At 34.4% G+C, this 16,204-nt stretch overlaps 1 protein-coding gene across 3 annotated transcripts in view; it reads left to right on the top strand.

The window, feature by feature from the left end:
• LOC102968613 (butyrophilin subfamily 1 member A1-like) overlaps positions 1-11,434 on the top strand; it is a 76,636-nt gene extending 65,202 nt beyond the window's left edge. The window contains exons 8-13 of one of the 3 annotated variants that reach the window (XM_015542397.2): positions 1,275-1,295; positions 8,115-8,135; positions 8,213-8,239; positions 8,387-8,413; positions 9,960-10,118; positions 10,851-11,434. In XM_015542397.2, the coding sequence (XP_015397883.2) occupies positions 1,275-1,295; positions 8,115-8,135; positions 8,213-8,239; positions 8,387-8,413; positions 9,960-10,118; positions 10,851-10,909 (314 nt within the window). In that variant the 3' untranslated portion in view covers positions 10,910-11,434. Of the gene's footprint in view, positions 1-1,274; positions 1,296-8,114; positions 8,136-8,212; positions 8,240-8,386; positions 8,414-9,959; positions 10,543-10,850 lie in introns of those variants that run through there. The other 2 variants (XM_015542398.2, XM_015542396.2) reach the window with 2 other exon arrangements.
• Positions 11,435-16,204: the final 4,770 nt, after the last annotated feature.

Genomic DNA, 16,204 nt, shown 5'->3' with positions numbered 1-16,204 from the left:
CGACCCTCATGTGAGACAAGTTTTTCTCCTTCCTTTACACAAACTCCCACTCCACTCCACCTTCAGTTCTCTTTCCTGGAGGAATCACAAGTTTCATGGGAGGTGAGAGAAGGTAGGAGACCTGAGGCAGAAGGGAAATGGGCCATTGCATGGCCTGAACAATTTAATACTCAAAATAGACATGAAAAAATAATTCTGGGAAATTTATTTGAAACGTTTACAGTGAGATTAAATAAGGCTGATTTTTGCATAAACTTGATGATTTCTAAGTTATTCTACAAACCAGTTATAAAGCCACATATAACTATGGCCCTATACTCACGTTTGCTCAAATGTTTAATAAACAGCTATTGAAAATATACTTGTTTAAATAAATTTGGTAATGTCAAGAAACATACTATATTATTATCTACTTAAGAAAATTCTCAAGAAAGGCCTTGTGAACAGTTTTGCTGACTCTTCTCTGAAACACTCAAAGAAATGGGTTATCCCGAAGTGGTTGGGGGTACAATCCATTGAAATTCCAATCGACCCTAAGTCTGCAGCCATGTGGCGTTCATTCTGGAAGACAAATCTGCAGTAAGTTTATATTAATGTAAGATAAACATGGTATGTTTCCAAGACTGTACATCTAAACAGCCTGTAGTTTGGAACATTTTAAGGTGTGAAGCGGGAAAGTACCTCTTTATTTCTAAAAATCCAAGACAGACACCTTAAGTTTTTATGGTTGCTCAAATAAAGGATATATTGCTAGAGCTGAGTATGCCAAATATACCACGTCTTTAATGCAAAGTAAGGTAAACCAAACCCTCCATTTCAGTAAATCCTCCTTTCTCAGAAGGCCCCCCTCATTTCCTTCTTATCAGCTGCCAGGTATTCTAAATGAAGTGTGATAAAATGAGGGTCTGAAGGCCACTTTCAGACTTCCCTCTTATCCTGGAAAGAATGGGTAGAATTTGTAGGTCCTTGGCACTTATATTCTCAAATTTGAGACATCATCCAAAAGAGATCACTTTTAATATCGTATTTTATATCTACATAAACACATTTACAAGTCAAATAGTATGTATTTAGTTTATGTTTATTATTATTATTATTATTATTCAGGAAATAACTATCTCTCTCTGTGTCACACATATACACTGGATCATTAAGTCTTTCTTCTCAGGGTCTCTGTTTTCAAATTGAGACCAAGTAATAGGACAGATATTCCATGAATAGGGATAAGAGGACACGTTCTGACATACATTTTCTTTCTTTATTTCTTTATATAGGGAACATAGAAAAAAAGAACGGTAAGTGATATTTATATTTGACTGAAGCAGTGTTTGAATATCCGATATCAATATTCCAATATTGATGTTCTTTCATTATTATTAAAGAACAAATTCCAGGCACCCCATGTGTGACCTAAAAGTTTTCGAAACAAGTAAAGTATCTTCCTGCTACTTTAAAAAGTGAACATAACTATTTATAAGACAAAGTTTTAGGCATAAATACAGAAGAACAAGATGAATCCATGTGTGCCATTAGCGCTGGAACTCAGGTCTTACATTCAGTGCCATTCAGTGAGGTCATTTGTCTTTTGTATATATAGTAATTGACTATTTTACAGTCAGTGCTTAAGAAACAATGAGACAAAAGGACTATCTTTCTTTATGGAAGTTGCTATAAGAATGATACAAATTCCACATTTAAATAATAATTAAAAACCAAATATTCTAATATTTGTTATGGAGGAAGGTTAATGATGCCATGGATAGTACAACAGTTGGACTGGGCTTAGACATGGGGTTCTAGATTTGCTAAAGAAAGTCAATGCAGAAGAGGCTGGAGATATTGAAAAGGACAGGTAGGTCAAAGAGAGAACTACCACGTTTAAAGCAGAAAGCACAACATGCACTAAACTCTGAGGGGAGGTGAGCCTGTGGTTCTATTAGAAGAGGCAATATTAGCCAGGTGCCTCTGGTTCAGAAAACCTAGACAAGGCTATACGTAGGCAAAGGCTGGTAAATGCAACATCTCCTTACCATTCTAAGAATTTTGAATGCTCTCTAAGAAACAGAATTTTGAATATTATCCAAGAAAATAAGGAAATCATATAAATTCTAAAAAGGGGTACAGTGACAAGATTTTCAATTCAAAATGTTATTTTCTTGAAGGTAGAGAACAGATTATATGGTTAGTGGTAAAAAAGAAAAAAAAGAAAAAGAAAAGCTAGGACAATCTACTCTGAGATATACACTGAACTAAATAAACAGGTCTTAAAAGTCTGTACATGTTTGTGTACAGTCTGTGTAAAATCGGTAGTTTAATGGAAAAGAGAAATCCTATGTAAAGTCTATGGTTTAATTTTGACTCTAATTTCCATGACCTGGAAGCCTATGTCCCTGCTGTGTTTAATTTTGGAATACTATTAAGATTTAGATTTTCTATGCAACAAACATTCTCACTTAAGGAAAGCTGTTGATCAAATGTAAAAGTACTCTGAATGGGTCTATATAACATAAGCCCATCCTGACTGAAATCAGAATTAACTACAAATTAATCCAAATCTGAAACCACTATACATATATTTGTTACATTTCCAATAATTTTTCTCAACTCATTTTCCCAGAATTGAATTAATACTTCTTTGGAGTAAAGAAAAACTTGAATTCATTTCATAAAAAATACCAACAAGTATCTTTTCTCTTATCAAAAAAAAAATTAAACGTGATTCATGGAAGAATGAAAGCATTTATCTATAGTTTAACAAAGGTAGGTTTGTCATGTGGGACATATCCTGAGAGGAAAAAAAAAATATTTGTCATCATTGTCCTCCTCCTCATCATCTTCACCACCAACAACCTACATTTATTTATTAATGCTCTTTACATTTAAAAAATGTGCTTTACAATAGTAATACATAGGCAAATATGGAGCACATATTTCTTTCTGTCATGTACCTAAAATTAAAACAAGAATAAAAATTAATAAAATAATACACCAATGAACTAGCAGCAACTATGACTGAGGAGGTAGATAGAAGGCAGATAATAACCAACCTTTTAATTTTAGAATTTAATATTTATCTTATGAGTGGTGAAAGGAACTGAGGAATTCTGAGTAAGTAGGTATTCAACATAAAAATTATAAGATCTGAGTTTTAAAAAGACTGCATTAGAGAATCCATTGACGTGTGCAGGAGTGGGCATTGGAAGACCAGTAAAGGAGCTTCCACAGTCAATGAGCAAGACTCAGAAGAAGGGTGATGAAGGGTGGAGGTTGGTGGAAGGGCTTGGGAGAGCAGGAAACCTAGGATGGAGCTAGACTCAAATGACCATAATGAATAATTCAATGTGGAGGGTGGAGTGGGAGGTAATGGAGAAGGAAATACAAACAAAATGCCCCTCTTAGTGGCCTGTACAGCTGGATCCAGTGATTTTATTCACTAAGTTGGTAATCAAATTCAATACTTAATTCATCAACTCTCTTAACATTAGTAATCTCTTCAATTGCCTAAACTTCTGATAATTAGAACCAATCCCTCAGTGACACTTGGAAAAAAAAAAAAAAAGGCTTAATCTTCATTCTCTGTTTTTGATTTATTGTTTTGTCTTTGCTCTTTATAGTCACAAACTGCATTTTTATTTTATACATTTTTTGACACAGTCATTTTTCTGTATATCATTTGTCTTTTATTCCCTTTCTGTCAGATCACCTGAAGGATGGGATTTATAAATGAACAATAATTTTGTTTTTAATTTTATGAGAATAAGGGAAAAATCAGTAATTCAACGCTTAAAAAATAAAGTTTATTAAGTTTTATTTAAAAATAAGTCAGTTAAGGGGTGCCTGGGTGGCTCAGTCGGTTAAGCATCTGACTTCAGCTCAGGTCATGGTCTCACAGTCCGTGAGTTCCAGACCCCCGTCAGGCTCTGTGCTGACATCTCAGAGCCTGGAGCCTGTTTCAGACTCTGGGTCTCCCTCTCTGCCCCTCCCCTGCTCATGCTCTGTCTCTCAAAAAAAAAATAATTAAAAAAAATTAAAAATAAATCAGTTAATTATGCTATAGAATAGTGTTTATTTTCATTAAAATGTTACAGTTAATCTCGAAAAAATAGAGGACATTATGAAAAACATGCATTAGATTATTCCTTTCACTATTGTGGGGTAAAACTATTCTGCATATTTAGATAATGAGAAGATGGCAAGATATTTTAAAGGGATTATAGATGGGTAATAGACACCTAATGGGTCCCTTTTTCTTTCCTTGACTTTTTAAAAATAAATTGATACATATCATTTTTGTAACAAATTATGTTTATAATTAAACACAAAGAATATAACCCTTATGAAAATGAGCACAAATACCTCGGATGGCCCTTCTTCTCTTAAAGCACCTTGATTTTGGAATGGTGCTTCAATTGTCAGGCAGCTTGTTAATGCCTCTGTGGGTGAAGAAACTGGGTCTTATTCATCACAATGAAAATAGTGCTTTGTCTAAAAAAGAGTCTCAGGAAAAAATGTGCTGGATAAGTAGAAAATTTTTGCAGTTAAATTAGGAATATCATGAATAAAAAGTAATAAATGCTACTTGTGGACATGTCAGATAAGTTAAATACCAGATGCTGAATGCAGATTTTTTTTTCACGTTAGCTCATTTATCCATCACATTGTAAATAACAGTATCAACCTAATTTATGGTACTTTCTTGATATCACACAGATCACACTTGGGAGAGATATAATTTGGTTATATTTGGAAAAAGCTCTGTTCATATTTTGAACCAACTCTAGCTGGCCACCATGAGACTCTAGTTTAAAATTTTATTATCTATTCACATAAGTGCAGTTTCTAACTGCATGACAATTTGTGTTTCATAAATTTTTATATTACTTACAACTCTATGCCCTATCTTTGAATATCAATTTCTTCCTTAATTTACATGACTGTGATTCCCGTGGTAGTGCCTATATTTTTGTGCTTACATATGTAGCACAAAAACAGACAAAAAGATTAAATGATAAATCATGATTATATTATAGTGAAATGATAAATAATTATTATAATTTTCTTAGAAGAATGATTTGTTGTCTGGATTATAAAATAAAATCACCATTTTGATTCTGAATGCATGATGCACCCACATATTGATAGTAGACTTTATTTAAAATAAATTACCTTGGGGGTTATTGGGTGGCTCAGTCAGTTGAGCATCTGACTCTTGATTTCAGTTCAGTTCATGATTTCACAGTTCGTGCATTTGAGCCCCGCACTGAGCCCTATGTCAGGCTCTGTACCATTAGTGTGGAGACTGCTTGGGATTTTCTCTCACCCTTCCTCTCTGCCCCTCTGCTGCTTGCACATGCTTTCTCTCTCTCTCTTTAAAAATAAGTAAAATTTAAAAAATTTAAAAAAAAACTTTTTTTTCCTAGTAAATGCAAAACTTTTGCAAAGGAAAAAAAATCTATTGATAACTGGATGCTAAATATTCTTAAGTCACATATCAATTTCAGGTACATATTGAACACTATATTGAACACATATTAAACATTATATCTGGCAAAGCTCATATCCCTAAGAATTCTGTTTTTTTTTTTTTTAATGTGATACATTTCTATTTGGAATATATTGACCACACTATAACCTGGTAACGTTCACATCAATATCACATCACATAATTATCATTTATTTTTTGTGGTGAGGATATTTAAAATCTAGTCTCTTAGCAACTTTGAAACAGCTCTTTAAAACCAAAATAAAATAAAATAAAATAATTAAATTAAATTAAACTGTGCTTATTTTTTATCTTTCTCATTGAGATATAATTGACAAATTACATTGTGTAAGTTTACGGTATACAACGTGTTGATTCCATACATTTATATATTGCAATATAATTATCACCAAGGCATTAACTAACAACTCCATAATGTTGCATAATTATGATTTATTTACTGAGTAAGAAAAATCAAGATCTATCTTCTTAACAATTTTGATTTTTCTAATACTGTGTATTTGACAATAATTATTATGCTGTACAACAGATCTCAAAAACTTATTCATTTCCAGTTTTAAGTTTATACCCTTGGGCAAAATCTCTTAAATTCCCTCTACCTCCAGCCTCTGGTAATCATTATTCTATTCTCTGTTTCTATGACTTCAGGTTGTTTTTTTTTTTAATTCCATATATAAGTGATATCGCACAGTATTTTTCTTTCTCTTTCTGACTTACTTAATTTAGCATAATGCCATCGCAATTCACTTTCATTCATGTGGTTACAACTGGCATTTACTTCTTTTCCGTCAATAAATAATAAACAGTGACAATAATAATAATAATATACATAGTGATGTTGACCATCTTTTTATGTACCTGTTGTTCTTTTGGCTATTTGTATGTCTTCTGTGGGAAAATGTCTGCTCATTCCCTTGGTCCATTTTTTAAAATCAGATTGTTTGCTTTTTGCTATTGAGTCCTATATGTTTTTATATGGTTTCTACATTAACTCTTTCCTCATGATTTGCAAATATTGTCTCGCTTTCTGATTGCTGCCTTTTCATTTTGTTGATTTTTCTCACAGTTCTGGAAGCTGGGATATCCAAGTACAGGGCACCGGCAAATCTGGTGTCTGAGAGTCCACTTCCTTGTTTGCAGATGGCCGTGTTCTCACTGTTCTCTCACAAGGCAGAAGATGAGAGCAAGAACAAGTGTTCATGGCTCTTCTTATGAGGGCACTAATCCTATTCATGAGGGCTCCACTGTAAAGACCTAATTACTTTCCAAAGCCCCAACTTTCTAATATTATTACACTGTGTTTAAAAGCATATGAATTTTGTAGAAATAAATTCCATCCATAAACATGACATTACAGGCACGGTAGCCAAAAATCTTGTTGTTGACATATTTTTAAAAAATAAAACCTAGCAAACAGGTTACAGAATTTTCTACTTTTTAAATCGCCAGGAAATACCTAAATACTATAACCTTATGGCACTTCACCATGAAAAAGACATGTGACAGCATATATTGCCCCTACCTCCACCAGCATGCCCAACAACTCATGCAAAGGAAGATAATAAATAGTGGTGAAAGAAAGTAGAAAGAGAGGAAATGAACAGAAAATAAATAGGGTTAAAAGCCAAAGAAAGGAAGGGCATGGAGCCCTATACCATTGGTGAAGCTGGAATCTTGTAGTTACTCTGATGTGTCAGGACAGAGAGTTGTAATGCCATTTGTGGGTGGGTGTATCTCATTGTCCTTCTGACATCTGTGCATATGTGTGTATGGGAGTATTTTTCTGTGTGTGTGTATGTGTGTATGTGTGTTTATATATTTTATATGTTACTGCACCTGTGGATTAAACTGGGTACAGTTTTCTATCCCATAAAAATCACACATAAAAAATGAAAAAATTCATAGTATACTGAAATTCTTTCTTAATATGTTAGGACTAAATTACATTTTCAAAACAAACATTATAGCTGAACTAACTGCATTTAGTTTTTAATTCTTAAGGTGCGGAGAAAAAGAAATTATATCCAAACTCACTGGTGTTTTCAATGCTAATTTCTTAAATTTATACTTTTTTTTGTTCTTTTGATGAGGGCAGTCTGTCCATAGGCTTAATACAAACACCTGGGAGAGGCTATTTCTTGTCAAAATTTTGCATTATGATCCTTTGAATTACGATAAAGCAAAGGCAGCCAAAGACTCTAAATACCTATTTTCCAAATATATAACTTGAATTCAATCTCTCTCTTTCTCTCTCTCTCTCTTTCTCTTTCTTCTTCCCAAGCAATTTACATGTGCAAAGATTAGAAAGAGAGTCTAGTTGGGGCACCTGGGTGGCTTAGTCCACTAAGCATCCAACTTTGGCTCAGGTCATGATCTCATGGTTCATGAGTCCTAGCTCCACATTGGGCCCTGTGCTGACAGCTCAGAGCTCAGAGCCTGAAGCCTACTTCTGATTCTGTGTCTCCCCCTCTCTCTATTCTCCTTCCCCACTCATGCTCTGTCTCTCTCTCTCTCTCAAAAATAAATAAACACTAAAAAAATTTAGAAAGAGAGTCTAGTTAATGAGTCCTGACCAAATTCTCACAAGACTTGTCACTGTTTTGCATTTCAGGAAAGCTTCATGAAGAACTTGGTAAGTAATATTTCTCTGTGAGGATAGACATGTAAATATATTTCAAAACAAACTCTTACTCTATCTCATTCTTTCAGAAAGGATAAAATTCTTGGGAGAAGAAGGTGAGTAATGAAAATGACCATCTCTAGCCCTGACTCATGCACTTGCCTTTTGACCACTCATCCTTTTCTTGTTTTATTCATTGGTAAACCTTGTTTACAAAACTATACTCTTTTTCTTTTATTTTCTTTTTTTTTTTTTAATTTTAGGGTTGAAATATGCTCGACGCTATGCAGGTAACTAGAGACTGAAGTATTTGGATATTGGTTCTTATTTTTAGCCAGTACACTGGGCCACCAGACAAGGGGTCTCACAAACTCACACCAAACATATGCGCACGCACACACACACACACACACACACACACACACATCCCTTTTTTTTCTCCAAAATTTCCACTTTGTAATGCTTATTATTGAGTATGTTATAGCTATAGCTCCTTATATATCACAAATGGTCCTGCTTCTGAGGTTCAGTGATGGATGGAAGCAGAACATTAGAGCCCAAAATGATATCATCTAACATGCTTTTCAGAACCAGAAATTCATTGGGGAATGTCTCTAGGGTGTAGCTGACAGGGAATGGGGTAAGGGCAGGCTGCCTTGTTACTATGTTAGGATGGAGGCTACTGACGCAATGCTACTAATTTCCAAGGAACCAAAATTTGTGGCCCTTCATTTAATTTGTCAAATTGAAAAACCAGAAGTTTTGACATCTAACAAATTGCCAAATATATGACCTCTGTTTAATATTAGGAACAACAACAATTTGTGTTATATTTTCTAACTTTGTATTAATGATTTCAAAGTATTTTCATTTGATTCACACAAATACACTGTGAGGAAAAAATGCCAGGTATTTATTAATATACTGTTATATATATATATATATATATATATATATATATATATAATGAATATTATTAGGAGATTTCTCCAGTTTATATGACTAATTTACATAATATTTACTTTCATGAGACAACTTTAGAGGCACTCTTACCAATTGAATTAAGTATAGTCTAGATATCAGATATTGCTTTGGAAAAATACCCATGAGCAACTAAGCTGCAATGGCTTTAAGTGCATACAATCTTATATTTACAGTGCTAAGACTAAGAGTCTTTAGTTATTTTTAATATTGCATTAATACTAATGGAATTTTCTTTGTGGTTACACTAATACAAGTAGAATTTAGTTTTACTTATAACTATGATCACTTAATTAATAGGAGAAATACATACAGTGTACATTAACAGAATCCTGTGTAATTAGGTAAATATCTGAATCAAGTTTAGCTTTGCTTTGTGTGTTTATATACTTAGCATACAACACTTTAAAAATTATTTTTGTATCCATGTATCTGAATTTTGCACCTATATGAAAGCAGTTTTAGGAAAATTAATTGAGTAAATCTAGATAAATTTCATTTGATGATTTATAACAATTTTAAACTGTCAAAACATTGAGAATCAATGTAAATATTTATAATTGTCTTCAGTTAATTCACAAATTGAATCAGGTAAGTCTGGACTTGAAGCCAAACATTGATGGATATTAGTAATCATTGTTGGACAAACTTCTCTAAGTATTTGTTGTCTCAACTACAAAATGAAAATATTTCTTCATTTCATGTTTTGTTTTGAAAATTGAATATTTATAAATGTGCTTCATGTACCAGTAAGCAGAAAAAGTTCCTAGATAAAGGAAGGACTCTTGTATATTGCATTAATTACTGTTGAATATTATTGATCATAGCCAAGACTGACAACATGTTCTTCTATAGAAAATGTTACCCTGGATCCAGACACAGCTAACCCATATCTCCAAATTACTGATGACAACAAAAGTGTGAAAGGAGGTGATACCTTTCAGGAACTACCCAAAAGAAAACAGCGGTTTGATAACCTGGTCTGTGTATTAGGTCAGCAAATTTTTTCCAAAGGTAAACACTACTGGGAAGTGAGTGTGAAAAAGAAAATAAAATGGACTTTAGGCATTTGTAAGGATTCTGTCTGCAGACGGGGAGAAATCATGGTGTCCTCTGAGACTGGGTTCTGGACAATAGGCTTGAATAGAAACAATGACTATCAAGCTCTTTTAAACCCACAGAAAACACTCCACCTCGAGGAATCTCCTGAGACTATTGGTATCTTCCTGGACTATGAGGCTGGAAGAGTGTCGTTTTATAATGTGACCAATCTTTCTCACATCTACACTTATAGAAACTGCTTCACAGATTCTCTGAGGCCATACTTTTATCCTGGCCCCCTCTACAATGGTCAAAATGAACACCCTCTCACCATCCTGCCCTTAGGTCATATTAGAAAAGCCATAGGAAGAAGACATTCTATGTGACTGAGCAAAAATTGCCCTATTTTGAATCTGCTGAAACTAGGGATTTTTATGAAGTTTGTAAATATTCTAATATATTTATATTATATTATATTATATTATATTATATTATTATATATGTATATTACAATATTTACAAACTTCATAAAAATCCCTAGTTTCAGCAGGGAAATTTTTATTTATAAATAAATAAAAATAAATATATAAATATTTAAATAAAACAAAAATGTTTTATTTTAGAATGATGGACTTCTCCCTTCAAATAAATCTAAAATCTAAAAATCATTTTGATGCCATAATTTATAACTTTTTATCATTTCAGTTCCTAATATATCTTTTGTTAATGGACAAGAATTGTTTGAGTTAAACTACATGATGTAGAACTTACTTGATGACTATTCAAGGCCACAGAACTAAATACAAAACCCAAAAGAAGCATCTACTTGTGCAAGTGATGAAGGAAAGTTAATTCCCAGTTGACCCTCATGGGTATGGTCTCTCCTTCATTCATCTTTTGAGATGGAAGAAGACATGGACTCTGCTCCACATCGTCAGGAAATTGGCTCGAGCCCATACCTTATTGACTTTGCCCAAACCTAGAGGAGTATGATGGCTTTGACAAGGGAGTTCTAAACCCAGACTATGTAATATTCACTACAAAAAAAAAACTTCAAGTGAATATATCTTCCAACTACTCATTTCTTTACTTTTTTACCTCCTTTCTTTTTTGAAGTTTAAATGTACACAATCTCCAACTTAATTTAATATAATTGTATCATTTATTCATCTACTTAACAAATGCTTATTAGGTACTGTATATATGTTTTGTAGGTATCCATAATCTAAAACACCTTAGATTGATTATCTGTAACTGTAACTGTGTATCTGGTACTGCTAATAAACAGTCAAACACTGATAAATTGTTACTAATTTCAAAATGTTGTGTGGGAAAGGCTAAAGGTATCCAGATACAGAACAATAGTGAGTGGGTTCACTTCAGTCTACTCATCAGGAAAACTCTCACTGAGAAAGGGATCTATAGAATATGGAATTTCCCACATGCATAGCTGTAAATTATTACAATCAAGACAACATGCAAAATGCAGAAAGACTGGGTCTGGGTGAGAAAGTAGAAGAAGACCTATGGGGCTCAGACAGAATGGTTTTAAATTAGGCTGCAGACTAAGTAGCTTAAGTAACCAGACAGGAGGAGCTGCCATGGATTTTCTTCATGCACCAGCAGGCCATTTGGTGTTATTATAATAAAATATATAATATATAAGTAAGGAAATGTTAAAATAAAATTTTTGAGAAAAATTAACTTATTAATTAATCAGTTAATAAACAAATAATAAATGAACTGTTCTAAATCAATGCTGAACCTATTGTCATTAAGTTATTTCAAGAGATGTGACCTAAATATGATTAAGTGGATCTAACAGCTCACATTCATGGAATATTTCATAAGGTCAAGAGAGAACATGGATAATTTAGGAGAGAACTGTAGGTGTATTCTGAGGTGCTGTCCCCGAAAATTAAGAGCTGGTATGGTTGCCTGCCCCTCACTTAAAACATGTGGGAAAAAATTAAGAAGATAGTCTGTCTCATGAAATCTAAAGAACACAATGGACCTATGTTTGCCTTCTGTCTTGAATATTGATAGTGAGAGAAGGGTCAGTAGCTACTCTGTATCATAATGGAGCAGTGCTGCATTGTATGATCTTTGCAATTAGAGCTTTTCTGGGGGAAGATCTCATGTCTCCTGAAGGATAGAATATGGTTCATGAGAAAGAATCCCTCTGGGATGCTGCCTGAAAAAGTGAATACATATTAGTATATTAGTGGAAATCACATTGTGTATCACAAGATGCCTGGTGGCTGAGAACAGAGTCTTGACAAGCCAAAATACAGACATATTTCACCTTCCTCACGTTAACAGCAGGAAAAAAGTCCTCAGATATTTGGGGGCCTTTGAAGAACTAAACAGGGAAAAATGAGCTTGAAATGATTTCTATATATAGCTCATTACAACAATGATCAAGTAAAAAAATCTCACTCTTGTTATAAGATTAATAATAATAATAATAATAATAAATGTAGCTCACTTCAATAATAATTAAGTAAAAATGTTCTGACTCCTGTTACCTTTAAAACCCTCTCATTCCAAAACTCCACAATTCCCTACAATGCATGTTTTCCCTTACTTCAGTGAGTAATATACCCAACTCATCCAATTACAGGTGTTTTCCTGGTAACCTTTACCTAGAGGACATTGATAAATGTTAAGGAGAAAAGACATCTATAATATTGAGGCATATTTCTACCAACATTAAACTCTCCTGTAGAATAAGATTTAGAAAATGGTGAGCTCTTTATAGATTTTGGATACTAGCCCTTTGTCCGATATGTCATTTGCAAATATCTTTTCCCATTCCGTTGGTTGCCTTTTAGTTTTGTTGGTTGTTTCCTTTGCTGTGCAGAAGCTTTTTATCTTCATAAGGTCCCAGTAATTCATTTTTGCTCTTAATTCCCTTGCCTTTGGGGATGTGTCGAGTAAGAGATTGCTACGGCTGAGGTCAGAGAGGTCTTTTCCTGCTTTCTCCTCTAAGGTTTTGATGGTTTCCTGTCTCACATTCAGGTCCTTTATCCATTTTGAGTTTATTTTTGTGGATGGTGTGAGAAAGTGGTCTAGTTTCAACCTTCTGCATGTTGCTGTCCAGTTCTCCCAGCACCATTTGTTAAAGAGACTGTCTTTTTTCCATTGGATGTTCTTTCCTGCTTTGTCAAAGATGAGTTGGCCATACGTTTGTGGGTCTAGTTCTGGGGTTTCTATTCTATTCCATTGGTCTATGTGTCTGTTTTTGTGCCCATACCATGCTGTCTTGATGATGACAGCTTTGTAGTAGAGGCTAAAGTCTGGGATTGTGATGCCTCCTGCTTTGGTCTTCTTCTTCAAAATTACTTTGGCTATTCGGGGCCTTTTGTGGTTCCATATGAATTTTAGGATTGCTTGTTCTAGTTTCGAGAAGATTGCTGGTGCAATTTGATTAGGATTGCATTGAATGTGTAGATAGCTTTGGGTAGTATTGACATTTTCACAATATTTATTCTTCCAATCCATGAGCAGGGAATGTCTTTCCATTTCTTTATATCTTCTTCAATTACCTTCATAAGCTTTCTATAGTTTTCAGCCTACAGATCTTTTACATCTTTGGTCAGATTTATTCCTAGGTATTTTATGCTTCTTGGTGCAATTGTGAATGGGATCAGTTTCTTTATTTGTCTTTCTGTTGCTTCATTGTTAGTGCATAAGAATGCAACTGATTTCTGTACATTGATTTTGTATCCTGCAACTTTGCTGAATTCCTGTATCAGTTCTAGCAGACTTTTGGTGGAGTCTATCAGATTTTCCATGTATAGTATCATGTCATCTGCAAAAAGTGAAAGCTTGTCATCATCTTTGCCTATTTTGATGCCTTTGATTTCCTTTTGTTGTCTGATGGCTGATGCTAGAACTTCCAGCACTATGTTAAACAACAGCGGTGAGAGTGGGCATCCGTGTCGTGTTCCTGATCTCCGGGAAAAAGCTCTCAGTTTTTCCCCATTGAGGATGATGTTAGCTGTGGGCTTTTCATAAATGGCTTTTATGATGTTTAAGTATGATCCTTCTATCCTGAATTTCTCAAGGGTTTTTATTAAGAAAGGGTGCTGGATTTTGTCAAAGGCCTTTTCTGCATCGATTGACAGGATCATATGGTTCTTATCTTTTCTTTTATTAATGTGATGTATCACGTTGATTGATTTGCGAATGTTGAACCAGCCCTGCATCCCAGGAATGAATCCCACTTGATCATGGTGAATAATTCTCTTTATATGCCGTTGAATTCAATTTGCTAGTATCTTATTGAGAATTTTTGCGTCCATATTCATCAGGGATATTGGCCTGTAGTTCTCTTTTTTTACTGGGTCTCTGTCTGGTTTAGGAATCAAAGTAATACTGGCTTCATAGAATGAGTCTGGAAGTTTTCCTTCCCTTTCTATTTCTTGGAATAGCTTGAGAAGGATAGGTATTATCTCTGCTTTAAACGTCTGGTAGAACTCCCCTGGGAAGCCGTCTGGTCCTGGACTCTTATTTGTTGGGAGATTTTTGATAACCGATTCAATTTCTTTGCTGGTTATGGGTCTGTTCAAGCTTTCTATTTCCTCCTGCTTGAGTTTTGGAAGAGTGTGGGTGTTTAGGAATTTGCCATTTATTCCAGGTTGTCCAATTTGTTGGTATATAATTTTTATAGCATTCCCTCATAATTGCTTGTATCTCTGAGGGATTGGTTGTAATAATTCCATTTTCTTTCATGATTTTATCTATTTGGGTCATCTCCCTTTTATTTTTGAGAAGCCTGGCTAGAGGTTTGTCAATTTTGTTTATTTTTTCAAAAAACCAACTCTTGGCTTCGTTGATCTGCTCTACAGTTTTTTTAGATTCTATATTGTTTATTTCTGCTCTGATCTTTATTATTTCTCTTCTTCTGCTGGGTTTAGGCTGCCTTTGCTGTTCTGCTTCTATTGCCTTTAGGTGTGCTGTTAGATTTGGTATTTGGGATTTTTGTTGTTTCTTGAGATAGGCCTGGATTTGGAATGTATTTTCCTCTCAGGACTGCCTTCGCTGCCTCCCAAAGCATTTGGATTGTTGTATTTTCATTTTTCTTTTTTTCCATATATTTTTTAGTTTCTTCTCTAAATGCCCGGTTGACCCACTCATTCGTTAGTAGGGTGTTCTTTAACCTCCATGCTTTTGGAGGTTTTCCAGACTTTTTCCTGTGATTGATTTCAAGCTTCATAGCATTGTGGTCTGAAAGTATGCATGGTATAATTTCCATTCTTGTAAACTTATGAAGGGCTGTTTTGTGACCCAGTATATGATCTATCGTGGAGAATGTTCCATGTGCACTCGAGAAGAAAGTATATTCTGTTGCTTTGGGATGCAGAGTTCTAAATATATCTGTCAAGTTCATCTGATCCAATGTGTCATTCAGGGCCCTTGTTTCTTTATTGACCATGTGTCTAAATGATCTATCCATTTCTGTGAGTGGAGTGTTAAAGTCCCCTGCAATTACCACATACTTATCAGTAAGGTCGCTTATGTTTATGAGTAATTGTTTTATATATTTGGGGGCTCCCGTATTCGGCACATAGGCATTTATAATTGTTAGCTCTTCCTGATGGATAGACCCTGTAATGATTATATAATGCCCTTCTTCATCTCTTGTTACAGCCTTTAATTTAAAGTCTAGTTTGTCTGATATAAGTGTGGCTACTCCAGCTTTCTTTTGGCTTTCAGTAGCATGATAAACAGTTCTCCAGGCCCTCACTCTCAATCTAAAGGTGTCCTCAGATCTAAAATGAGTCTCTTGTAGGCAGCAAATAGATGGGTCTTGGTTTTTTTATCCATTCTGATACTCTATGTCTTTTGGTTGGCGCATTTAATCCATTTACATTCAGTGTTATTATAGAAAGATACGGGTTTAGAGTCATTGTGATGTCTGTAGTTTTCATGCTTGTAGCGACGTCTCTGGTACTTTGTCTCACAGGATCCCCCTTAGGATCTCTTGTAGGGCTGGCTTAGTGGTGACAAATTCCTTCAGTTTTTGTTTGTTTGGGAAGACCTTTATCTCTCCT

This window comes from Panthera tigris, chromosome A1 (assembly GCF_018350195.1).
Source record: "Panthera tigris isolate Pti1 chromosome A1, P.tigris_Pti1_mat1.1, whole genome shotgun sequence".
Lineage (NCBI taxonomy): Eukaryota > Metazoa > Chordata > Mammalia > Carnivora > Felidae > Panthera > Panthera tigris.
Note: the sequence above shows the minus strand (reverse complement) of the source record. Positions and strands in the feature narration are given on the sequence as shown.